At 42.9% G+C, this 25,453-nt stretch overlaps 1 protein-coding gene, 2 non-coding genes and 1 pseudogene across 9 annotated transcripts; all 4 read left to right on the top strand.

The window, feature by feature from the left end:
* The first annotated feature begins 16,642 nt into the window (after nt 1-16,642).
* On the top strand, nt 16,643-21,034 carry LOC123125135 (betaine aldehyde dehydrogenase 2-like). Of its 7 annotated transcripts, XR_006461298.1 has the most exons (8): nt 16,643-16,922; nt 17,007-17,149; nt 17,788-17,861; nt 18,053-18,181; nt 18,314-18,458; nt 18,925-19,000; nt 19,957-20,112; nt 20,720-21,034. XR_006461298.1 is itself a non-coding variant. In XM_044545665.1 (6 exons), the coding sequence occupies exons 1-4, from the start codon at nt 16,808-16,810 to the stop codon at nt 18,055-18,057; spliced, it is 312 nt and encodes a 103-aa protein (XP_044401600.1). In that variant the 5' UTR covers nt 16,643-16,807; the 3' UTR covers nt 18,058-18,181; nt 18,314-20,112; nt 20,720-21,034. The 7 variants fall into 7 exon arrangements, 1 of the variants encoding a protein (XP_044401600.1); XR_006461295.1 differs by having other exon boundaries at nt 18,314-19,000; XR_006461297.1 differs by having other exon boundaries at nt 18,925-20,112.
* LOC123126364 (small nucleolar RNA R64/Z200 family) lies at nt 18,969-19,065 on the top strand. Its single transcript, XR_006461645.1, has one exon. It is a non-coding gene; the product is annotated as a small nucleolar RNA R64/Z200 family (small nucleolar RNA).
* Nucleotides 19,150-19,230, top strand: LOC123126963 (small nucleolar RNA Z199). The gene has a single exon (XR_006462152.1). It is a non-coding gene; the product is annotated as a small nucleolar RNA Z199 (small nucleolar RNA).
* LOC123126959 (uncharacterized) lies at nt 19,405-19,483 on the top strand (annotated as a pseudogene).
* Nucleotides 21,035-25,453: the final 4,419 nt, after the last annotated feature.

Genomic DNA, 25,453 nt, shown 5'->3' on the forward strand with positions numbered 1-25,453 from the left:
AAGAGTAGCTACAATCGCTCCTAGAGCTGTTGGGATCAAGGGAGAAGAAGAACAAGGCTAGCTCTTGCTCTCTCTATCTATGGTGTGTGTGCGTGTGCTATGCTTGGAAGCCAAACATGCAGAGGTGCGAACCCTTTGCATGGGTGCTCCGGGGGGTTTATATAGGCCAACCCCCGGGGGTACAATGGTAATCCGACTGGGATCTGGTCCCAGCCGTCAGTGTCTACGCTCGCCGGCTTCTCCGTCGGCTGCTGGGTCCCGCTGGCTGGTGGGTCCCGCCGGCTGCCGGCTACCTGGTCGACAGGCCGGCCCCACCGCCTAGGGTTTTGTCGGCGGCTGCTTACTGTAGCCGCGCCTCTGATGATGAGGGCTTTGTCGAGGTGAGCGTGGCTACAGTGGGCCGCCTCGGGGGCTATCACTGTAGCCTCACCCCGTCTTGTCTCCTTAATGGGGCTCCTGCTTCGAGGAAGGGAGTGGCCGGCTTCTGGAGGCCGGCTATACTCTTGGCCGACTATGAAGAGCCGGGCCACCTTCACGCCTCTCTCTGACTGAAGGGGCCCGCAGTCCTTGGGCCGTACAGGAGTGGGTCGTGGATGACGTCGTAGCTGGCGTGGCTACAGTGCCCGGGCCGCACGGGAGACATCCCCCCCGTACGGCCTCCTGTAGCCATGCCCGCCTCGGGCTTAGGGGGTCGTGGGCCGCACTGTGGCCATGCCCCGTCAGTCGTCGTTATGTAGGAGTGGTTGTGATCTTGGCCGGCTTCTAGGAGTCGGCATCCTTCTTGGCCGGCTTCTTGGAGTCGGTGAGGCTGGGTCGCCTTCCGGGAGTCGGCTTTAGTGGTAGCCGGCCGGGGAAGGCGGCCCAAATGCTTGGAGTGCTTGAAGGCCCAAAGGCCTGATAAATTTTCTGAAGAGCCAGGGGTAGTCGGTTAGGCTACCCGTGGTCGTTTACCCCGACAGGATCTCTGACAGTCATTAGTCAATTTCTAGTGGCAGAGACAAAGTTCTTTGGTCCTGAGGAATTTGTTCGACTGAGCAGTTAGCCCGCAGAGATTGCCTACAATGAGGAACATGATAGGAAATTTGAGCCTCAAATTTCGACGTTGCTATGTGAGCTTCCAAAAATTCTTTCCACCTAACAGTCTATCATTGAGGCATTTATGACTTATCATGTGGGGGCTCCTAGGCTATAATGCCGCCCTATAACCACTGCTGGTGGCTGCTCCGAAAGAAACCGACACTTGTCATTGAGAGCATCCCATCCTCCGAGGTCTTTGAGTGAAAGTCATCAAGTGAGGAAAAACCCGAACTCAAACACCAACAAACCCAAAGTGATTGAGCATCACTAAAGAGATTGTTCCTGTGTGGATCCGATGCTTGTTACCTTTGAAGACTGTGCATCTTCCAGACGGTTAGGCGTCATGATCTAGAGCATCCAAGAGGAAATTGTGGATCGCCGAGTGACCGAGTTTGTGAAGGTTTGGAAGTCACCTGAAGACTTACCGCGAGTGATTGGGCGAGGTCTGTGTGATCTTAGCTCAAGGAGAATACGGTGAGGACTGTGTGTCCGAGACTGTGTGTCCTCAGGTTTAAATACCTAGTCGCTCCAACCAGACGTACAACTGTCGCAACTGTTGGACCAAATCACTGTCTTCACCAAGCCTACTAGTTCTATTTACTCAACTCTTCCATTTTCTCATTACTGTGTTGTGTACCTGATCGTCTCTGTTTGAAGACTTTGACTGGAGACTTTCTCAATTTCCTCAGTTCAATTTCTTCAGTCAGTTTGTCTTCAGCATGCTTATCCTGTGTTACGCTTTATGTACTCTGTATTAGCTTTCATTTCATCATGATGTCTATGCGTCTGTTCTGTTATGTATGCCTCTGAGTACTTGTTCCACTGCTAGTAGTTCTTTTCTTAGGAATTTCATCACCCTGAAATTCCTCAGCAAAAAATTCATAAAAATCGCCTATTCACCCCCCTCTAGTCGACTTAATGCACTTTCAATTGGTATCAGAGCAATGCACCCCCTTGTTTTCTGTGTTTTTGGTTTAACCGCCTGGAGTTTTAGTTATGTCGACCGCAGGAATGAAGACTGTGTCATGCCCCATCTTTGACGGTCATGATTATCCCAAGTGGAAGGCCATGATGAAGAAGCACCTCATGGCAATGAACAGCGAGCTGTGGACCATCACTGAGATTGGTCTTACCGATCTGTGCCAGATGGCAAAGGCTGATGACATTCGCAAGTACACTCTTCTCAACCTCACGGCAAGGGACATCATCTGCTCCTGTCTATCTCAAAATCAGTTCAGGAACATTATGCATCTCAGCCATGCGAAGCTTATCTGGGACCGACTCTCTGAGGTCTATGAAGGTCATCGAACTCATCATGATCCCTGGTTTGAGGATTTCATGGAATTGCGCAAGGCTATGACTTTCGATTCGGAATCATCATCCTCTGCACCATGCCTTATGGCAAAAGGTGCCAATGTAACTGAATGCTACATGTCTGAGTCTAGTGATCATGAATCTGGTGATGAATTTGGACCCAGCTATAGCAAACATGCTTCCCTTGCCACTAAACAACAAAGAGCTTTGGAAAAAGTTCAAAATATGCTTGATGAGAGTGATGATATGTTGGGTGAAGAAATGGATCGCACCAAAACTTTGACTGAAAATCTTCAGAGACTTCAGTCCAAGTTTGACAATCTTTAGAGTCATCATAACACTCTCTTATCTGATCATGAGAAGCTTTCTTATGAATTTCTTCAAAGAAAGCAAGATCTTGAGAAGCTAAGGGTGAGTTATGAAGATCTTCAGAAGAAGCGTGATTCATTACTTGCTCAACAAATCAACACTGCTCAGGAAGAATTCATTCCTCCATGTTTGAAGTGCATTGAATGTGAATCTGCTAATTCTTCACCTGAAAGTTCAAATGCTTCTATTGCTGCAAATTCTTCACCTATCTCTGCTATCACTAATCCCTCATCCGAGGATATTGCTAGTATCACTGACAATGGAGGGCTGAAGGAATTGTATATGACAGGCATGTACAAAAGCCTCAAAGGGCATTAGGTTCTTTGTGATGTGCTTAAAAAGCAGACCCTTAAGAGGAACCCTAGGAAAGAGGGTATTGCCTTTGAGAGGAAACTAAATGTTGATGGAACATACTGGAAGCCTGAGCAGTACCCCAAAACCTCATGGGTTGCTGCAAAGGGACCTCCAGTAGATCCATCCAATTTATCTAGCTTTACATGTGAATCTTCATATTCTTCTGAAGAGTCATTTGACTCCAACTATAAACTGTTCAAAAATCATAATGGTGAAGTATTTGCTAGATATGTTGGCACTAACTGCAGGAATGGTCCCCCTATGAAGAAAATTTGGGTTCCCAAAAGGTGCCTTGAAAGTCTTCAGGTGAATTTCATCATGACACCACCTGTGGAGAATAGGAACCCTAGATCAACTTGTTCATATGGACCAAAGTCTTCATATGGATCCAAGTCCTCATATGGACAAAATTCCTCACGTGGAACAAAGTCCTCATATGAACATCATCGTGCTAACACTTCTGTCTCGCAGGGAAAGACTAAGGGTTATGAATATGTGCATTATTCTTCAAATCATTATGTTCATAAGTCCTCGAAGAATTTCTCTGCTTATTCATATGCTTACCCTAACTCCTCTTATGTGAAACGGAGTGGTTTGGCATCTATGCCACCTTTCTCTTATGGAGCTCATAGAATGATGAACTCTTTGCCACCCCTTCAGGTGTGGGTGGTGAAGAAAAAGAAGTAATCTCTTATGCAGGGTCAGGTCTCCAGACGTACTTAAACGTCTGAAAGAATTTGCTGGAGACCTGAAATATGCTTGAAAGGACGCAGGCTAATCATGAAGAAATGAACTTTCATTTCTCACGTCCTCATACTGTTTTACCTGTTCTATTGCTTGATGAAATTGATCTGATGAATTTGATGTCATATTCTTCACTGATGAAGTATATGAGTTCGTAAGCTGCACTAATTCATCTGCAGGATGATCAACCCAAAGCCACTGAGTGGGTCCTCGATAGTGGATGTACAAATCACATGACTGGTGACAAGAATCTATTGATGGATGCTCCCTTATCTCCATCGCATCTGAAGCATATCATCTTCGCTGACAAAGGCAAAAGTCAGGTATTGGGTCTAGGTAAGGTTGCGATCTCAAAGGATCGACACATGGACAAAGTCATGCTTGTCGAGTCCTTAGGATTCAACCTCATGTCAGTCTCAATGCTTTGTGATCTTGATATGGTTGTTATCTTTGGCAAGTATCGTTGTGTTGTGATCATGGAAGCTGACCATTCCAAAGTCTTCGAAGGCTTTAGGAGAGGAGATCTGTATATTGTTGATTTCTCTACAGGACCACAACCTGCCACATGTCTACTTGCAAAAGCTTCAGAAGGCTGGCTATGGCATCGTTGACTCGGTCGTGCTGGCATGAGGAACTTGCACACTCTCGTGAAGAAAAATCATGTCATTGGTATCGAGGATGTCAAATTCCTCAAGAATCACCTGTGTGGAGCCTGTGAAGCTGGAAAGATGACCAAGGCCAAGCATCCCGCGAAGACTATCATGACTACCACTCGTCCATTTGAATTGCTTCACATGGATCTCTTTGGTCATAATCACTATTCTGCATTCACTAATGAAGCATCTCTATATGGATTTGTTATTGTTAATGATTACTCTCCATACACATGGGTGCATATCATCGCTTACAAACTTGAAGTGCAGGAAGTATTGAAACGATTTTCTTCGAGGGCTTCAACCAACTTTGGTGTGAAGATCAAGCACATCAGAAGTGACAATGGAACTGATTTCAAGAATACTGGTCTTGATGACTATCTTGATGAACTTGATATTACTCATGAGTTATCTGCTCCTTATACTCCTCAGCAGAATGGCGTCGTGGAGCGCAAGAACAGGACTCTTGTTGAGATGGCTCGCACTATGCTTGACGAATACAAGACGGCTCGTCATTTCTGGATTGAGGCAATTGATACTGCGTGCCACATCATCAACAGGGTGTATCTTCACAAATTCTTCAAAAAGACCGCATATGAACTCCTCACTGACAAGAAACCCAATGTGAGTTATTTCAAAGTCTTCGGTGCTAAATGTTGGATTAGAGATCCTCATCACAATTCTAAATTTGCACCGAAAGCACATGAAGGTTTTATGCTTGGTTATGGAAAGGACTCGCACACCTACAGAGTCTTCAACAACTTTCATCACAAGGTTGTTGAAACTGTAGATGTGCGGTTCGATGAAACTAATGGCTCGCAAAGAGAGCACCTACCTCCTGTGCTAGATGAACAGTCACCTGAGGAAACCATCAAGTTCAAGGCTACTGAGGATGTCATTCCTACCGAGGAATTAGCTGAGGAAGTCATTCCATACCATGAAGAACATCATGCTGGTGCACCTGAGGAAAATGGTTCTGAAGAAAATGCTGATCCAATTCCTCGTCGTCAACCCGCTTATCCTCGCGTCGCAAATGAAGTGCAAATTGAGAAAATCATCAGCGACATCAACGCACCAGGTCCTCTCACACGCTCAAAAGCTTCACATTTATCTAAGTTTTGTGGGCACTTTGTGTTTGTCTCTATCACAGAGCCCACTAAGGTAGATGAAGCATTTCTGGAGCCTGAGTGGATTCAAGCTATGCAAGAGGAATTACATCAGTTCGAGCTCAACAATGTCTGGGAACTTGTCAAGCGACCAGACCCTCGCAAGCACAATATCATCGGCACAAAATGGATCTACAGCAACAAGCAAGATGAAAATGGCCTTGTGGTGAGGAATAAGGCACGGCTTGTAGCTCAAGGCTACACACAGGTTGAAGGAATTGATTTGATGAAACTTTTGCACCTGTTGCTAGACTCGAGGCTTTTCGCATATTACTTGCTTATGCTAACCATCATGACATCATCTTATATCAAATGGATGTGAAAAGTGCATTCCTCAATGGTAAGCTTGAGGAAGAAGTATATGTTGCTCAACCCCCAGGTTTCGAAGATCCAAAGCATCCTAACAAAGTCTTCAGACTCAATAAGGCCCTCTATGGCCTCAAGCAGGCCCCTCGGGCATTGTATGATACTTTGAATGAATTCCTCATCAAGAAAGGCTTCAAACCCGGTTCACTTGACCCAACTCTTTTCACCAAAACCTATGATGGTGAATTATTCATGTGCCAAATATATGTTGATGATATTATCTTTGGCTGTACTGACCAATGTTGCACTGACGAATTTGGTTATATGATGAGAGAGGAATATGAAATGTCTATGATGGGAGAATTGAAATTCTTCTTAGGTCTTCAAATTCGTCAACAGCGCAATGGCATCTTCATATCTTAGGAGAAATACCTCAAGGATGTTTTGAGGAAATTCGGCATGCAAGATTGCAAAGGCGTCAAAATCCATATGCCCACAAATGGCCATCTATGCACTGATGAAAATGGTATTGACTTCGATCAAAAGGTATACCGCTCCATGATTGGCTCTTTATTGTATTTATGTGCATCTAGGCTAGATATTATGCTTAGTGTTTGCATGTGTGCCCGCTTTAAAGCTGCATCGAAGGAATCACACCATAAGGCTGTGAAGCATATTCTTCGGTATCTAGCTCACTCTCCAACACTTGGATTACGGTATCCCAAGGACTCGGTTTTTGATATCATTGGATATTCAAAGGACTCGGTTTTTGATATCATTGGATATTCAAGGACTCGGTTTTTGATATCATTGGATATTCAGACTCTGACTATGCTGGTGACCGTGTGGACTGCAAGTCAACATCGGGCACATGCCATTTCCTCGGACGATCCTTGGTATGTTGGTCCTCGAAGAAACAGAACTGCGTATCACTCTCTACTACTGAAGCTGAGTACATTGCTGCTGGTTCGTGCTGTGCTCAATTGCTATGGATGAAGAAAACCTCAAGGACTACGTAATCAACGTGAAGAATGTGCCTCTCTACTGTGACAATGAGAGTGCCATCAAGATTGCTCATAACCCAGTTCGGCACTCAAAGACAAAGCACATTCAGATTCGTCATCATTTTCTTTGTGATCATGTGTTGAAGGGCGACATCTCTATCGAGCATGTGAAGACTGAAGAACAGCTAGCCGATATCTTCACAAAGCCCTTGGATGAGAAGAGATTTAGCAAGTTGCGGTGTGAGCTAAATATCTTAGAATCTTCGAATTTCCTTTGAAAAGGACACACATCCTAACACATATGCAAAATTGATGACATAGATGTGCAACACACGAAGTAATATTATTCTTCAATCAATGAAGACTAACCCTCTAAGTGTGAAGAAATTAACGAAGAATTTGATTCTCAGAGCCCTACGACAATTGTACGCGGCGTCTGAAATCATCATTCTTATACGATGGGTCACGCCACCAACAATAGTTGAAAATCTCAATTTGAGTTTTTCTTCATTTTGAATTTCCTCGGTTGTTCAATTACTTCAACTTTGCATTATCTTCACTGTTTCCGTCGTTGTTCTTCATTGAATATATATATTTGAGTTTTAGTCCTCTACAACATTCACTTATTGCGAAATCTTCAAGTTGCCTTTTCTGCTAAGTGAATGTGATCGGACCCTTCCCCCTCTATGCTAAACTCAACCCAATCTGTTCACAAATTCTTCATGTGCGTTCTATTTGAAACCCGTTCAAAATCTTCACTGTGTCCTTGTCAGCTGAAGAATTTGCGAACGGAACTTTAAAACTTATCGTATCTGAATTTTCGGCGTTTGCCGCTCAATCCGTTTCGCATCCCACGATAATACTTATCTATTCACCCATGATCTCACACGATCGCCACCTCTCAGTACGTGGGTGACACATGTCAAGCGAATGAGAAGGGTCAGGGGCACGTTCATCCAATTTCTTCAGACGAGGGGTTTTTCACTTCGGCTATAAATACCCCTCCCTTCCTCACTTTGTGTTTACTTCGCTCGACCTCTCTCCGCTCGAGCTTCTCAAACCCTAGCGCCGCCGCTACTTCCATCGTCGCCTGTGAGGAAGAGCTTCACTCCTCAACCTCGTCGCCGTCGTACTCACGCCGGCCGCGGATTTCTTCACACCGCGCCGCCGTAGTTGTCTTCCTCTGCCAAGTTAGGGCGTGGAAGATCTGAACTGACGAGCTTCTCATCTACACTTCCAGTTCGTCGTGTTCTTCTTCAAGGGTAATTAAAAGTTACTTTTACTGCCCTTGTTGATTCTAATGATTTCTACAAAATCTTCGAAAGGTGTTTATTTTTCAATTCCCACACTCTAAACACCTCACACAAACATCTGATCTTGATCTGTTTCTCTAAGCAACATTTTTCTTCAAGATTCCTCAATTGTGCGGATTTTCAATCTATACAACTCTGGAATCTAAGTCAAATAACGCTTAGTGAAATTCCTCAAGACACCTCTGGTCAAATTCAACAAACTTGTTCTTTTTGCAAAAACTTCTGAGAACGCATATGACCTCTCCAAATTCTTCGCACCTATACTCTGTTCACAGGTACACATGTCCGCTGCTAAATCACTAGGTTCTCATCAACTTAACTCATTTGCAGCGTTCCTAGAAGAAAAGTTGCATACCTCTTCAGAGAACTCAATTGTTCAAAATCCTCAGCTGAAGAAAATGGCTGACGGCAAGAAACCTCAGAAGGGAGGGAAGAAATTGGAACTCAACACTGCTTTTGAAATACCTGAAGACATTTATGCAAGGTATTGCACACCTCCTCAGGAGACAAAGAATGAGCGCAAAGTGGCGCATTCAAAAAGATTGAGAGGAGATGGGCCCAGAGAATGGAGGGAAATCTCGCTATGTCACTCCCAGTACATGAAGAAATTCGCTATACACCCTCCATGCCCAAGACCTCCATTGGCACCAGGCCAAGTGGCTGATCCCTCAAGCATCATAAGAGGTGGGGAATTTCCCGCTGAATGGGCCAAGCGTCGAGCTAAACTGGCCAAAGTGGCAAAAGAGGCAGTGAGGAAATTCAATGAAGACACTGCTGCTGCTACTATTGAGGCTTCTTCTAGCAAGCTCAGGAAGTCTATGCAAAAGAAGCCTGCTCACAAGCCCAGTTCTTCAGCAATGCCCTCACGGCCAATTCCTCAAGCTGCTCCAGCTCCTCCAAAGACCTCAGCTCCTCCGACAAAGTCCTCGGCACCTGCGCATCTTTCCTCTTGCCAAAGGACAACTGGTATCTCTATTGCTTCAGGAGCATCTGCAAATTCCTCAGCTCCTCCACAATCCTCAACTGGCCCCACTCTCCTGAAGACTAAGGCTACTGCTGGATGAGGCTCAAGACCAAGTCCTCACAAGAAGCAGGTTGCCTTTCATGTACCATCCAGTGAAGACGAAGCTGATGATGAAGAACTTGCTGAAATCATCAGAGATAGGCAACAACGGGCCGCTAGAGCCAAAGGAACGAATGTTCCTCTACTGTTGGATCCCAAGCTGATCCTTGACTTCATAGATCTCTGGCACAAGGATCCTAGTACTCCTATGCCTGATTTCAAGCTCACACCTGGCCAAAGTCACATGCTGACCGCCTTCATAGGCGAAGAAAATTGGAAATTTCAAAAGGCCAGGCAGCTGAAGAAAGCTCAGTACAAGAAGGAGCATTATCTGAAGAAGAATGTTGTCACAATGACAACTGATGAACTTGTAGCTGCACAAGCTGAGATCAAAGGAGTCAATGATAAATTCCAAGCCTACCGTGCAGATTGGCTTAGAGTCAAGGTCAGATTTGTCAAGTTGGCTGAAAGATTCACCTCCAATGTTGCAGCCCCATAGCAACATGAATCTACTCAGGCTAAAGCATCTACTCAACCAACTGAAGAACATGCCAGCACCGCTGATGAAAATCAGGCTACTGAGGAGACTGAAAGTACCAGGGCTGATGGAGCTATTCCAGCTGCTGATGACATTGCCAGGTCAACCACTAGTGTTGCGCCTGAAGAACAAGCCAGGCCAGCTGAAGCATCTGCCGTTGTGCCTAAAGAAAATGAACCAATTTCCTCTGCTCCTCCTGCACCAACACCATGCCCAGTTCTTCCTTCTGCATCAAAAGCGAAGAAAACCAAAGCTGCAGAGCGAGCAGCTGTAAAGAAAAGGAAAGCATCTGCTTTCTCAGAGTCTTCAGCACCGAAGAAAATGAAGACTTTGACAAGCTCTTTTGAGAATCCAATTGATGTTGTTCCAGTTTCAAGTATGCCATCAAAGGAAATCGTTCCTTTTGGTGAAGATTATGATATCCCAAGCGGATCTGATGAAGATGTTCCTTCTGCTGCTTCTTTAGAGCAGTTGGACGAAGAAATTGAAGTGGATGATATCGCTTCAACCCCAGTGCTCTCATCACCCATGCCTTAGTTCACAGCTGAAGAGGCAAGCGTTGAAGAATTGGATAAAGAAGAGGAAGATGTGGACATTGGGAGCACCACTCCAGCGCTGAATGATGACTATTGGGAAAGTCATCACCCCAACTCTCACATGTTCACGCCACTGCAACAGATTCCTCAGTCCCCAGTTCAGACTGAAGAAGTTCAAATGGGCTCTAACGAACCTCAAGCCACACCTCTTTCCATTCCTGAAGAAATCCCAGCCACTAGTGCTGATGTTAATGTTGCTGAAGAGATGAAGACTCAAGCTGCTACTGAAGCAGAAACTGAAATTCCTCAGCTAGTGGTTCCTGAGATTGTGATTCCTGAGGCTGTGAAGACATTGACTGATACTCCTCGGCCCAAGCCGAAGAATCCCCTCCCCAAGAAGCAAAAATTCAAGGATGATGACTTCTTTCATGAGCATGTGTTCTTCACTGACTACAACCCGTATGACTCTACTCGTCTTTGAAGGAAGCGTTTCTGGACAGCTAGCCAAGCAAACTTCTACTCTTCACTGCTTTTTGATAAGGACAAGATCTTTGACCATGAGCATATTCCTCATGTGGACATGGAATCGCTGCCTTGCTTCACCCCAGTCCTCAGTGTTCTTCATGACGCTGGGCTGCTCAACTTCTGCACTGACATATGTGATTGGAATGAAGAGCTAATTCTTCAGTTCTACGCGACGTTGCACATCACCGGCAATGCTGAAGATGTAAATTCTTGGGCATTGGACTGGATGACAGAAAATACACACTTCAAAGCACCGGCCTCTGAATTGCTTCATGCCCTGCCTGTCAGTACTGCCCTTGAAGGTGTGCATCTCATCTATCATGAACCTGAGCTCTCTGATCACTACATGCAAGTTTTGATGAAGCCTTTGAAGCCTGGTCAAGCCCCAAGGACCAAATTCCTCGTGAAGGAATTGATGTATGTGCCATGGACTATCTATCGCATTTTGACCAAGACACTAAGTCCAATCAAAGTCCACGACTCTAATGAAGAAGAGATCGTTGGCATCATGAAGAATCTGCTTTTCAATATCATCCATGGAGTTCCTGTCAACTACCATGATTTCTTCATGAGGACTCTAGCCAATGTTGCATTGTCACCTTTTGAGTTGAAGCCTTATGCTCCCTGGATTATGAGATTCCTCATATCAAGGTCTTCAATCAATTACAAGGCTGACACACTCAACCATGGCAGCTTCTTGCCCCCTATTGAAGTCCTCAAGTGGACATTTTCCTCAGCTGATGAGAAGGGCAAGGCGACTGTGATTATTGATGAAGGCATTCGTCCATTGGATGGACAGTTCCGCAAAGCTGCATCCTACTTCACCAATGATGACTCTGCCACTCATGACTCTGCCACCAAGGCTTCAAAGCAAAATCCTCAAGGCACAGCTCCAAGGGTGATGACTGATCGTGAGCTTCTCCTCAGTCTTCACCAGAAGGTCGATCGCAACCACAAATGGGTCAAGTGTCAGTTTGGTTCAATTCTTCAGAACATGACCATCACTCAGAATTCAGTGAAGAAGAACCATTACTACCTCCATGAAGTATTCGGTCGCACCTGGGCTGTTCTATCTCATCTCTACGGTGAAAAAGATCTTAAGCAGATGGGCTTCAAGCAGGACTTTGACTGGTCTCAGCCACCTTCGAAGAAATTCAAGAAGGTTAAAGTTCCTCACTTGGTGGCCAGCTCCTATTCTTCATCGCGCGAGACTGATGAAAATGAAGAATTGGACGACACTGCGGCAGGCCCTACTTCAACAACTGACTCCAACAACATTGGCGCTCCTCCATCTACTTCATGATATTCTTCAGGGGCGTTAGTCCTCTTTTTTCCATCCCTTTTGGTCATTCAATGACAAAGGGGGAGAAATTTGAGTTAGTCTTCAAGCGGGTCTATCTATATGGGTGTTTTTTGCTAAGTTACAACTTTTGTTCTTTTGAAGACTTTGTTGGATCGAGTTGTAATCTTAACTCCGATGGTGGTCTGATACTTTTGCTATGTTTTTCTGCATGCTATTTCCTCATATATGTTAATGCATGCATTCTGAATTACATCAGTCACCATATTTCATCATGCATTTCAAATTCTTCATATCATATGTTAAATGCATGTATGAATTAAAAGATATCGGGGGAGATCTCCATGATTCTACTCTTTGATGTGCATTGCTTCTCAAAAGCAAATTCCTCACTATGCACATCTTCAGGGGGAGTTCTTCTATATATCTTGCAATCAAATTCCACAATATCAGTATTTACACTTCATATGTTTATCCCCGTTGAAAACTTAACCTATATTGTTATCAATCACCAAAAAGGGGGAGAATCTAAGTGCATCTAGTGGCCCTTAGTGATTTTGGTGTATTGAAGACTTATAGGTTAAGATACTAATGTGTTTGTGAGTTTACACAGGTTTATAAGTCTATGAGCAGTTTGATATTTACAGAGAAAGTCGACCCCTAAAAATGAATGTCTTCAACTGAAGACTTTGGCTTTCTGAAGACTTTGAAAGTGAAGAAATTGGTGTGACCGCGAAGACTTGATATTCATGCGAGGAACATGAAGCGTGAAGACTTTTGTTTTTGTAGTTTCATTTTCTCTTTCTTGAGTCATAGGAAACACCGTACTATTAAAGGGCACTACAAGAAATATGTCAACTAGTGACTTTCTGGCAGTGACCCTGGAAGAATTGGTCATAGATCTATGACCATTTGAGACCAATTGGTCAAAAGCTGTTCGGGGGGCTCCAAAACCTAAACCATTGCGACCATTTTGGTCAGAAAGGTCGTAATTTCCTTACATGAAATGGTCATAAAGCAAATAGCGCTAGTCCGTTGCCTTATTTCTAGTTGTTAACGACCAATATAGATGGTCATAGCCTTGTAAATTGTGGTGGGTTGCGATGACTAGGCGCCATCTCATCAGTTTTGCCTATGTGTCATGTCCATGTGTCAATTTTTGCCCTAGGTTGTGAAGCAACCTATATTTCTGTTATTCCAAAAATTCCTAAAAAATTCTCATAAATTGTTTGGCTCATATCTTCATCAAATATTTCAAAAACCTTCCTTGCCTAGTTCAAAACTAATTTAACAATATTCATTTTCCTATTTTGTTTAGAGCAGCACTTTGTGAAGGAAGTACCACTTTGGCATGTCCAAATAGTATCCATTTTCTACAGTGCTTTCCTATGCTCAAATAACCATCCTCCACCAAATGCCAGCTCAATCCATTCATTATTTTGAGCCCAGCTTCAACATTCGTATTTATGTCCAGTGTGGTACTTTGCAAAGCAAGTACCCCCTAGGCTCCTCCTTTTGAGCTGAAAATTTGTGAAGACGGTCTTCTTAGTAACTGATCATCCTCAGCCAAAACTCACGCTCATTAGCCATGTACATTTCCCGTACCGCTAATCAAACACTTGGCTGCTAATTCATGTTTGAGCATGGATTGGTCTCCTCGTGAGAATCTTATGTTGTAATTTTCTTCCTAGCACCTACCTGGGGAGTGCCCAACCCACTAGACATTCCTAGGCCGCCCAGAACACATGGCAACGCCACGGTCACGCGGTGACCATGCGGCGGGCATGTGACTTTACGCGCTCAAGAGTTGGGGCCCTCGGCCACCGCCGAAACCTCGACGTGTCGCCACGAAACCATGTATTTATTATTAAATAGGTACTTATGTAACTAGAAATGATTTTTGGAAAAAATAAATAGCAAACTATGAGGCAGCTGCAGTTCAAATTTGACCCGCTTCCAAGTGAATCGGCGGAAATTTTTCTTTTTCACAAGAGGTGGATCAAAACTTTTTACACCCAACCATTTTGTCAATTGTGCATTAAATATGTCCTAGTATTTTAGAAAATTGATTTGGTCCAATTTTGCAACAATTATTTGGGAGGTCCTTCACAAAAAAACCTCCTTTTGGGCACTCGAAAAATGGAAAATGGTTTTTTTCGTCCAAAGAAAATGAAAACTTCCTTAGGCAACATTGTTCGCCATTCCAATATGCACCCTTGTGCACAATATGAGATCATTTGAACAAACTATGCCATGAATGTGGCCATAAGATTGATCATTTGGCTTGAAAGCCATTGATCTCCACACGTGATAGCTCGTTTCTGAGAACACTTTTTTTAAAAATAATTGCCATATTACAAGTTTGTTATTTTTCCTGGGAACTTGGCCACATATAATGACACAATGCGAAGGTTTCCCAATTTTTTGATTTTTTTTGATTTTTTTATGCCCGTTTCAAAATGCGGTCAAAACGGCGGGAATGACCGTTCCTAGCTAGTGGTTGAATCTTGGAATTTTTTGGTGTTTCTCTGATTAAATAGGTACTTATGTAACTAGAAATGATTTTTGGAAAAAATAAATAGAAAACTATGAGGCAGCTGCAGTTCAAATTTGACCCGCTTCCAACTGAATCGGCGGAAATTTGTCTTTTTCACGAGAGGTGGATCAAAACTTTTTACACCCAACCATTTTGTCAATTGTGCATTAAATATGTCCTAGTATTTTAGAAAATTGATTTGTTCCAATTTTGCAACAATTATTTGGGAGGTCCTTCACAAAAAACCTCCTTTTGGGCACTCGAAAAATGGAAAATGGTTTTTTCGTCCAAAGAAAATGAAAACTTCCTTAGGCAACATTGTTTGCCATTCCAATATGCACCATTGTGCACAATATGAGATCATTTGACCAAACTATGCCATGAATGTGGCCATAAGATTGATCATTTGGCTTGAAAGCCATTGATCTCCACAGGTGATAGCTCGTTTCTGAGAACACTTTTTTAAAATAATTGACGTATTACAAGTTTGTTATTTTTCCTGGGAACTTGGCCACATATAATGACACAATGCGAAGGTTTCCCAATTTTTTGATTTTTTTTGAATTTTTTATGTTCGTTTCAAAATGCGGTCAAAACAGCGGGAATGACCGTTCCTAGCTAGTGGTTGAATCTTGGAATTTTTTTGGTGTTTCTCTGATTAAATAGGTACTTATGTACCTAGAAATGATTTTTGGAAAAAATAAAGAGAAAACTATAAGGCAGCTGCAGTTCAAATTTGACCCGTTTCCAACTGAATCGGCGGAAATTTGTATTTTTTCACCAGAGGTGGATCAAAACTTTTTACACCCAACCATTTGGTCAATTGTGCATTAAATATGTCCTAGTATTTTAGAAAATTTATTTGGTACAATTTTGCAACAAATATATTATAGGTCCTTCACACAAAAAACTTATTTTGGGCACTCTAAAAATGGAAAATTGATTTTTCGTCCGAAGAAAATGAAAACTTCCTTAGGAAACATTGTTTGCCATTCCAATATGCATCCTTGTGCACAATATGAGATCATTTGAACAAACTATGTCATGAATGTGGCCATAAGGTTGATCATTTGGCTTGAATGCCATGAATCTTCACGCATGATAGCTCATTTCTGAGAATACTTTTTTGAAATAATTGCTGTATTACAAGTTTATTATTTTTCCTGGAAACTTGGTTACATATAATGACACAATGCGAAGGTTTTCCAATTTTTTGAATTTTTATGCCCGTTTCAAAATGCTGTCAAAACGACGGGATTGACCGTTCCTAGCTAGTGGTTGAATCTTGGATTTTTTTTTGGTGTTTCGCTGATTAAATAGATACTTATGTACCTAGAAATGATTTTTGGAAAAAATTAAGAGAAAACTATGAGGCAGCTGTGGTTTAAATTTGACCCGCTTCCTGCTGAAATGGCGGAATTTTGTCTTTTTCACCAGAAGTGTATAATTTTTTTTGACAATCAACCATTTTGCAAATTGAACATTAAATATGGCCTAATATATTATAAAATGATCTGGTCCCATTTTGCAACAAATATATGGTAGGTCATTTACAAAAAAACTCAATTTAGGCACTCGAAAAATAGAAAATGATTTTTTTGACCAATTTAGATGGTCATAACGTCGTACTGTATTCTGATTGGTCCGTGGACGCATCACGCGGATCATGCATCGAACACCGTCGGATGATCGTGGATCCAACGGCAGTCATCAGCCCTTCCACACCATCCCCGAAACCCTAGCTCTACCCTGTGGTAATTTTACATCCACCCCCCGCCTCCTTTCTTTCCCTCGCTCTCTTCTCCTCCTCTCCCCTTCCAGATCCGCCCTCGCCGCCACCCGCCCTCCCCTCGCTCTCCTCGATCTAGATCGCTCCTCCCCTCCCTCCCCTCCGGCATTACGGCGCCCGAAGCGTGCGTGCTCCCCACCTCTTCTCCACCTCGCGCCTCGCAGTCGTACTACCAACCAACCCCGGCCGACGCAACTCCAGTCACTCCCCGCCTCCCGCGATGGTCGCCACGACGAAGATCCCGCAGCGGCCGCTCTTCATCGACGACGACTGGCGTGCGCCCGCACTCGGCCGCCACCTCCCCGTCATCAACCCCACCACCGAGGCCTCCATCGGTCCATACCAGATCCATCCATCCTGCTTTCTCTCTGGTTTCCGTTCGCCCGTGCCGTTGGGTGCTCATCAGTGGGTTTGCGCAGGCGAGATCCCGGCGGGCACCTCGGAGGACGTGGACGCGGCGGTGGCTGCCGCGCGGGCGGCCCTCAAGAGGAACCGCGGCCGCGACTGGTCCCGCGTGCCCGGCGCTGTCCGGGCCAAGTACCTCTGCGCGATCGCCGCCAAGGTACTACTCTCCTGCTGCTTCCGCGCGCAAGTACAACAATAGGCCATGTGGTTGCGTATGTAGATATGCTTGGATAGGTGAGATTGGTCGAGTTATATTTTACCAAATATGGAGTAGCAGCTACCGGCGCATAGTGGGATCTGAGCATGGGATCGGAACTGAACCATCACATGGCGTTGTAGTTAGGCTGGCTTCTCAGATGGAACATGCCTTTGCCTAGGTCTGGGTTGGTGAACATGGTCTTCTTAGCTATGCTTATTTTCTGTTTTAATGTCTGTATCAGTTCCCCCTGCCATTAAGTGCATCACTAAGAAGTCTGAATCAAGTTCCCCAATGACTGTCAGCTTCTTTTCCATGGAGTGGAATTTGAGTTCTGAGCCTCAAATTATCAGGAAAGTTGCAGTCCCTTCTGCAACAACTTTATAAATCCAATATCTTATTACAAATCCATTTGGCCAGTTAGATCTTAAGCCTTTGCAAGCTTGGATGATATGATCTATTATGTGAGCATTTTACTAAATCCTTCTGTTACCTCCATTTGTGTTTTATGATAAACTGATGTGTAACATTTTGCATAGCAGCAATTATCTTTCTGTGTATTCAATAGTGAATTATATAACTGAGATTTATTTTGGCAGGTCAGTGCTGCTAATGAACGAATGCTAGGAGGGGGAGGTGTTGATGGAGGTATAAACTAGCTTCCGACGAGATGGTGTGTATTTTACATACCCCTCTGTGATTTATGCACTTCACATGCATTTTCCCCATCACCCACCAACCGTAACATGCTAGTTGTATGTGCTGCAGCCATTCTTGCACTTGTTTTCAAATCAGAGTGTGGTTTGTTTCTCTACAATTTTTTGGAGTGTGGGCTATTCGATCTGACGCATCTCGTCGACGCAGGGTGATCGAGGAGAGGGGAGAGGCCGGTGCGAGTGGACCGGTCCGATCGGTCAGGGTGGCGACCAAGGAGCCGAGGATGTCGAGGAGGGCGGTGAACCCCGGCGGTCATGGAAAGGCGGCTGGACATGTGTAGGTGCCTCGTCAACCCGTGAACTCTCACAGGATAATTAATCCGGTTCCATTTTGATCTCTTCGCATCAATTCTTCCGCACATCCCAGTAATCCTAGATTAATTTGGTTCTTTTGTTTTACTTATTGCAGGTGACACTGCTCTGGCCATTTCTGCGGCTTATGGGATGCCTGCTATCACGAGATATCTCCTTGGTCGTGGTGCTGGTCCAACTTGGACGGTGGAACAAAGAAACAATGAGTTTCTGTGCGACAACTTTGAGGATTGGATTATAATGTGAATTGGTTTCTGATACTCTGTCGCTCAAGTGTTAATTCTAGTCTTTTTTGCTCACCATTCGATGACTTTTTCTATTATTATAGTAGGCGCAATCAGCATGACTTCTTATGTGTTTCTTTTGCTATTATTATAGTAGGAGGTTGCTATTTTTTATTAGAACAAACATGAAATTGGTTGCTCTATTAGGCAACTCATTTTTTTGTGCTATTTCCTGGAGCTTCGAGTGAAGAGTAGGCTTGCAATGCCTGCCTTTTTTGTGTGCTATTTTTTTGTGTGCTATTCCCTAGTTTGGGATTTTCTCCCAATTCCTAGGCATCTAGTTCCTATACTAATATACTTGTACTGCTCATGCTGCTGTTGCTAGTGGTCTTGTAGCACATCACAGCACTTCTAGTTCCTATACTAATATACTTGTACTGCTCATCCAACTCTACTGATACATGTTTACACTGTTAATTATTAGTGAATGGTGATGTCTGTGGTCCCGAGATCCTTTCCGCGGTTTGCAAAATGCTGTGATGAATCATGAAATCTACGACGTATGTCAGACTTCAGAGATGCCATTTGTCATTGATGAGAAGATATTTCATATTCTAAGCAATAATGTTTGCATTTCATACTGATAGCTGCCAAACTATAAATTGTTATAGCCTTTTTTCTTGATGTCGATGCATGCTTATATGTTTGAGGGTCAAGTAATGAGGAATAAACCATAATATGATGGAGCTCTTCTCCTCTAATTCTTAGTATTTAAGTCTCTGATGGTACCTCAACACCCTGATATGTTTGTGGCTTTCTATGCTATCCACATACTGAAGGAAGTCCTGCTATCTTCACAACAAATATAATTTTGCTTGAATGAGTTTATAAATTGAACTATCTCCACAACAAAGATATTTACCATTTGTAGTTCCAATCTAAAGTGTTGCTTGATATCATTTGTGGTTCAAGTGATGATGAGAAACTGCAACAATATGACAGGAGTTACACTCTTGTGATTCGTAGTTTAAAGTCCGATGATTTCTTATCTTCAAATAACCGTTGCCTTGTGAAATGCAATGCTGCTCACGTTCTTGTTCTCTTACGAATTGTTTGATGCAATTTCTAGGACGGGTTTCTTTGACACTGAGGGAGTATTATCTTATTACTTGTATATCCATCAGCTGTTACTGCGCCTTTGTGGCGCAATCTGAATCTCTGTAGACCAATCATATCTAAAGGATGAGCCAAGCACAGCATGTCTACAGTTTCATAACGGAAAACCAATCATGCTATAAGTACTAAGCAACTCCATTGCAGTCTAATTTGTTCAGAATGGAGATGAAAACTTTGGTTGGTTTGCATCATACCTTATAGTCATATATATATAAAGCTTCCATTTAATGTCCGAAGAATGCATACCTGATTTGAGTTAGACTCTAGTCTTGACTATTTTATGTAGGTGGCAACTGACAAGAGTTTCAGTCTAGCTCATCTGAAGTTTCTCTGTATGCAGGAGGGCGACCTGGAGGAGCTTGAGAGGAGCGTGGAGCCTGCGTGGGAAAGCTTGGTCCACCTGCTCAAGCGCATCGTCGACAGGCTGAACGTCGTTGACCACATCAAAGCCGTCAAGGACTCGCCCGACCTCCGTGCCGCCGTCGAGGATGTCCAGGTAGTCTTCTCTTCTGTCACACTGCCTGTGATCTGGACAAATGAAGTCGTTGATTGGTTAGCGCATCATCAGATGATGATGTTGTCTCTGTATTTCTTCTTACTCCATGAATTAATCCTGATGAATGCTGCTTGTTTTGCACAAGCTGACAAGGACACTAGCTAGAGTGCACTGCTGTTCCTCTTCTTGCATGCAACATAATATGAAATTCATTCAGTTCAACTGTGCGTAAACACTATAGTGTACAACTATCAACTTGTTTCACTATTCAGTTTGTCACCCATTCAGCTTACTTACTGGGGCATCTTTCTTGTAAGAGTTTACTTAAAATAGATTGTAGTTTCTTTCTTGTTTGTTTTGATACCCATATACCTGCCCTGTATTAGCTCTTTCCTTTTGTGCATGTTAATTCAGCGTTTGTGTTGATTTGATGCCAATGTTCAGAAACAAGATTTTTGATGGATGGGTTTATGTGTTCTGCTGGTATATATGCACGCTAGTATATATGCACACGGATTGGCCTTCATTATTTTGTATCTACTGTTAGATATATGCTGTTAGATTTGCTTTCATTTTGTACCTAACCATTTTGTTCTATAACGTGCAGATGCTGGCGTTTCATGTTTCGTCGCGAGCATCAAGACGAAGAAGTCGGAAGAAGCATAGTTCAAGCTCATCGGAGCTAGTTCAAGGAGTAATGAAGCCCTTGATGCTGATCCATATTGGAACAAATTGAAGCATGAACTGTGACATATAGAGCTTGTTATACTGTAGAGCTTGATGCTCATCGGCTCATGTGACATATTGTACACCTGTAGAGCTTGTTATACTGTGATCGCATTTGTATGTGTTGATGTAACAGATTGTTGCTTCTTGTTATTTGAAGTATTACACCTGTTTTCTGTCTATTTTGATTTAAATATTGGTCGTTTAATTATTGGCATATTGAAATCTGAGGAACATGACCATGACAACAAGGACCCACAAACCAAAAACGGACATTTGGGACCCGCTTATCAGAATCTGACAATTGGGACCCATTTGAAAAAGGAAAAAGAAGGGCCACAACCCAAAAATAAAAAGGCTGAATTATAGGGCCTGGCTCGTGTAGCTTACCCAAATTGAAAGAAAAAAACAACAAATGGGCTGAATTAATGGGCTCGGCCCATATAAACACCCAATTGGACCGGGCCGATTCTAATTTTTGACCTTTTTAATTGGTCACAATTTTGCCACGTCAGATTGCCACGTCGGATCCGACGTGGCCTGGGCAGACAGCGAGTGACCAAAACAAAAGGTCATGGGTTCAACGACCTTCTGAGAGAAGGTCGTTAATTTCAGTTTACGACCGCCAGCTTTTGACCTTCTGTTTTTGGTCACAAAAAGGTCGCAAATGAAAAACTATGACCTTTCAGCGGCCAATAGTGAGGGTCACAAGTTGACATATTTCTTATAGTGGGGGGTCGAGGAAAAACTAAGGAAAAGTTTCCAAGTGATGCTCAACTCAGAATCCTACACCTACCAATCCCTTCGAGTGAAGCCATTGGAAATCTCATACAGCTCAGTCAATTTCTTCAGTGACAGAGATGAAGTTCTTCTAGTCTCTGAGGAATTTGTTCTGACTGAGGAGTTAGGAATTCGCTAGTGCGGATTGCCTACAAGTGAGGAACATGATAGCCCTGAGGAATATGAGAGCTCAAATTTCTGACCGTTGTTGTGCTATGTGCCAGCTGTCCCAAAATATCTTATCCACCTAACGGTCATATCATTGAAGGACATTTATGTCTTATCATGTCGGGCTGCTCCCTAGGCTATAAATAGCCGCCCCTTACAACCACTAGCTGGTTGGCTGCTCCAAAAGAAACTGACACTTGTCATTAAGAGCATCCCATCCTCCGAGGACTTTGAGCGAAAAATAATCAAGTGAGGAAAAACCCAAACCGAAACACCTACAAACCCGAAGTGATTGAGCATCACTGAAGAGATTGTTCCTGTGTGGATCCGACGCTTGTTACCTTTGAAGACTGTGCATCTTCCAGACGGTTAGGCGTCATGGTCTAGAGCATCCAAGAGGAAATTGTGGATTGCCGAGTGACCGAGTTTGTGAAGGTTTGGAGGTCACATGAAGACTTACCACGAGTGATTGGGCGAGGTCTGTGTGATCTTAGCTCAAGGAGAGTACGGTGAGGACTGTGTCTCCTCAGGTTTAAATACCTAGCCGCTCCAACCAGACGTACAACTGTCACAGCAATTGGAACTGGTCTACCAAATCACTGTCTTCACCAAGCCTACTAGTTCTATTTACTCAACTCTTCCATTTCCTCATTACTTTGTTGTGTACCTGATCATCTCTGTTTGCAGACTTTGACTGAAGACTTTCTCAATTTCCTCAGTTCAATTTCTTCAGTCAGTTTGTCTTCAGCCTGCTTATTCTATGTTATGGTTTCTGTTCTGTGTATTAGCTTTCATTTCATCATGATGTATATGTGTCTGTTCTCTTATGTATACCTCTGAGTACTTATTCCGCTGCTAGTAGTTCTTTGCTTAGGAATTTCCTCACCCTAAAATTCCTTAGTGAAGAATTCATAAAAATCACCTATTCACCCCCCTCTAGTCGACTTAACGCACTTTCATTTTGATGATGGTTGTGTGTCTGATGTTAAATGGAATCTTGAGATGGTTGTGTGACGTTGGTTTGGTTTGTAGTGGACGTATTACCATTCATGAATACTACATCTAACTTTTATTTTTTTAATTCCTAAATTGTTAGTAGTAGCTTGGCGTAAAGTTGAGCGCCACTAGTAGTTAGGTTAGTAGTAGCGTGGGTGTTAGGTTAGTAGTAGTGCGGGTGCACCTGCGCTACTACTAATCATTTAGTAGTAGCGTGGGTGCACCCACGCTACTACTAACCACTTAGCTATAGCGCGATACTAGTAGTGAGGGTACCCGCACTACTAGTAGCCAATTTACCCACGCTACTAGTAGCCTTTTTCCTAGTAGTGATATCACCTGCCTCAGAAAACACAACCCCAACTGCAGCACACTTTAGCCCTACTCCACTGGACACAGCACTAGCTTCACCACACAGGACCCGCATTGTTGAAAAAGGTATGCGAATTCTAATTGTCATAGCACCAGCTGTACCACAGACAACCTCCACTCAAAAAAGTGTACCTACTCCACTGGCCAAAGCCCTATGAGAACTGCAAAGAGCCCAAATTCATGCATACAAGAACCTCATTCCATCTATTCCCACTTTAGATTACAATGCATTTATTCTTGTTAGGAACTTTGTGCGTATCTTCCCATCATGGGAAGATTATTGTCAAGACACACACCAATTTCAGATCTTCCTCCGCAACTTACGTGCAAGTAATGTTATTCATGCTAATTACTGCCTAGCTATGTGCTGAATATAACAACAATCATTCCATTTCTTTTAATTAGGTGACAACCGATCTGAATAGTCACGACGAGAAAAGCCCGATTATGCTTTTCAAGCGTGTGTTGTGGCAGTATCATCACTACCTGAGGGTAACACACTTTGATTGAAAGCCTCGAAATGGAATTTCTGTAAAGTCTCTTGAAATACATTTACAAGATGTTGACTGGAATAAGCTTTTTATGCACTGGTTTCTTGCCCAGCGTCAGGTACTGTCTACGATATCAAATAAAAATTTGAACTCCTACATTTCTGCATGTGCCTTACCATCTCTCTTCTATGAATACTACTTGCAGATGAATATCCATTCACAAGTGATCATAGGATCTCACAACAATACTATGCACTGCATTGCTCTGGTGAGTAACTCTTGCCCTTTATCACCATACTTACACTCATTCTTGTTTGATTATGTAGCATCAGTATGCATGTTAGCTTCCTTATCCACCTTTTTCTTGAAATCATGATATCTATATTTACTCTTACATAAATTAGAATAAACCAAATGGTTATGAAGTTCTGGATTGCTCTTGTAAGTACATGTTGTCATGTACTCCCTTCGTATCGAATTACTTGTTGCTCAATTGGATGTATTCAGAACTAAAATAGTGCTAGATACATCCATTTCAGCGACAAGTAATTCCGAAGGGAGGTAGTATTAATGTACTTACATTGAGAGATAGTTGATTATCTAGCATTACTATACATCTTATCTAACCTACCCTCCATTTTCTTCAAATTATCATATCTACATTTACTCTTACCAAAATGTTGAATAAAGCAAATGCCACTTCACAAGTTGAGGTATGCATTCCTCTTGCCAGTACCTTTTGCCTTGTAATGATGTACTTAATTGATAGCTATTTGATCACGTATCATCACTCTGCATCTGAGCTTCATTATCCTCTATTTTTCCAATATTGTTAGATCTATATTTACTCTTTACAGAATGTAGAATAAAGGCAACGCTTATGAAGAAGTTTCTTTGAGGAGTTTCTTGAATTATCCTTCCATCGACATAGAGAAGGTATTTGTAGAGCCCGTGTTAACATGTAATGTAACTCCGTCCTTCTCAAGCCTTAAAACTTTGTTCTAGTATTGATTTGGATATGCATCATTTCCTCCACTTCTGTTTACTTCGGTGTTTGCATCAGATTGCATGTTTGCAACAATTGTCAGTTTGAAATTGTAGTTGTAAAAACATGTTCCTTATTCATACCATCCACATTAATCAGAACAGATCTAATGATTTTCTTTAGATCTACATGTATGCCTAGATATCTAACCCGGTGGTGTGGTGAAGCTGCCCATGCCTACATCATCTCATTTCCTCCTTTGTCTTAACTAATTTTGCCGATGATACGGACAATGCCATATTTTTTTACCATGAAGATTGCAGGGCTTACACCCCATAACATTTTATTAATAAGAATAAAAATTATAAGGAGCATATGTACAAGTTCCTACAGAGGAGGGAACTAAAAAAAGTAAAAGAACGGGAAGAAAAAACTACCTCTACAACCTATGGTGTCAAAAAATCAATCCATCTGAGGAGAGTATCCTTGTATCTACCTTTTATTCTATGAGTGAGAAGGGTGATGTCATGGATAAGCCCACTTCTCCACTGTCTAAAAGATTGCCTTATGTGTCTGAAGGCTTTGTCATTTCTGACCTTCCAAATATTCCACCATGCCAAAAAGACTAGCTCATCATAAAAGGGTTTGTTAAAGTCATTTCTGGCCCCGAAAGCAATTGCCACCATCTCATTACTGCTTGGCCAAACAATCTGCAGATAGTTCCATATTCTGACACTGAAATTGCACTGAAAAAAGATGATTTTTGTGTTCCAAGGCACACTATGGGCCATCATCAATTCTCCAATGTCTGCGCTGGATCATG

The sequence above is a fragment of the Triticum aestivum genome, chromosome 5D (genome assembly GCF_018294505.1).
Source record: "Triticum aestivum cultivar Chinese Spring chromosome 5D, IWGSC CS RefSeq v2.1, whole genome shotgun sequence".
NCBI lineage: Eukaryota > Viridiplantae > Streptophyta > Magnoliopsida > Poales > Poaceae > Triticum > Triticum aestivum.

Excerpts from the sequence above, each read along its gene's own strand:
- LOC123125135 (XM_044545665.1), top strand. The coding sequence starts at position 16,808 with ATGGTCGCCACGACGAAGATCCCGCAGCGGCCGCTCTTCATCGACGAC. Across the intron at positions 16,923-17,006 it reads CACCACCGAGGCCTCCATCG|GCGAGATCCCGGCGGGCACC; the intron begins GTCCATACCAGA and ends GGGTTTGCGCAG. Across the intron at positions 17,150-17,787 it reads TCTGCGCGATCGCCGCCAAG|GTCAGTGCTGCTAATGAACG; the intron begins GTACTACTCTCC and ends TTATTTTGGCAG.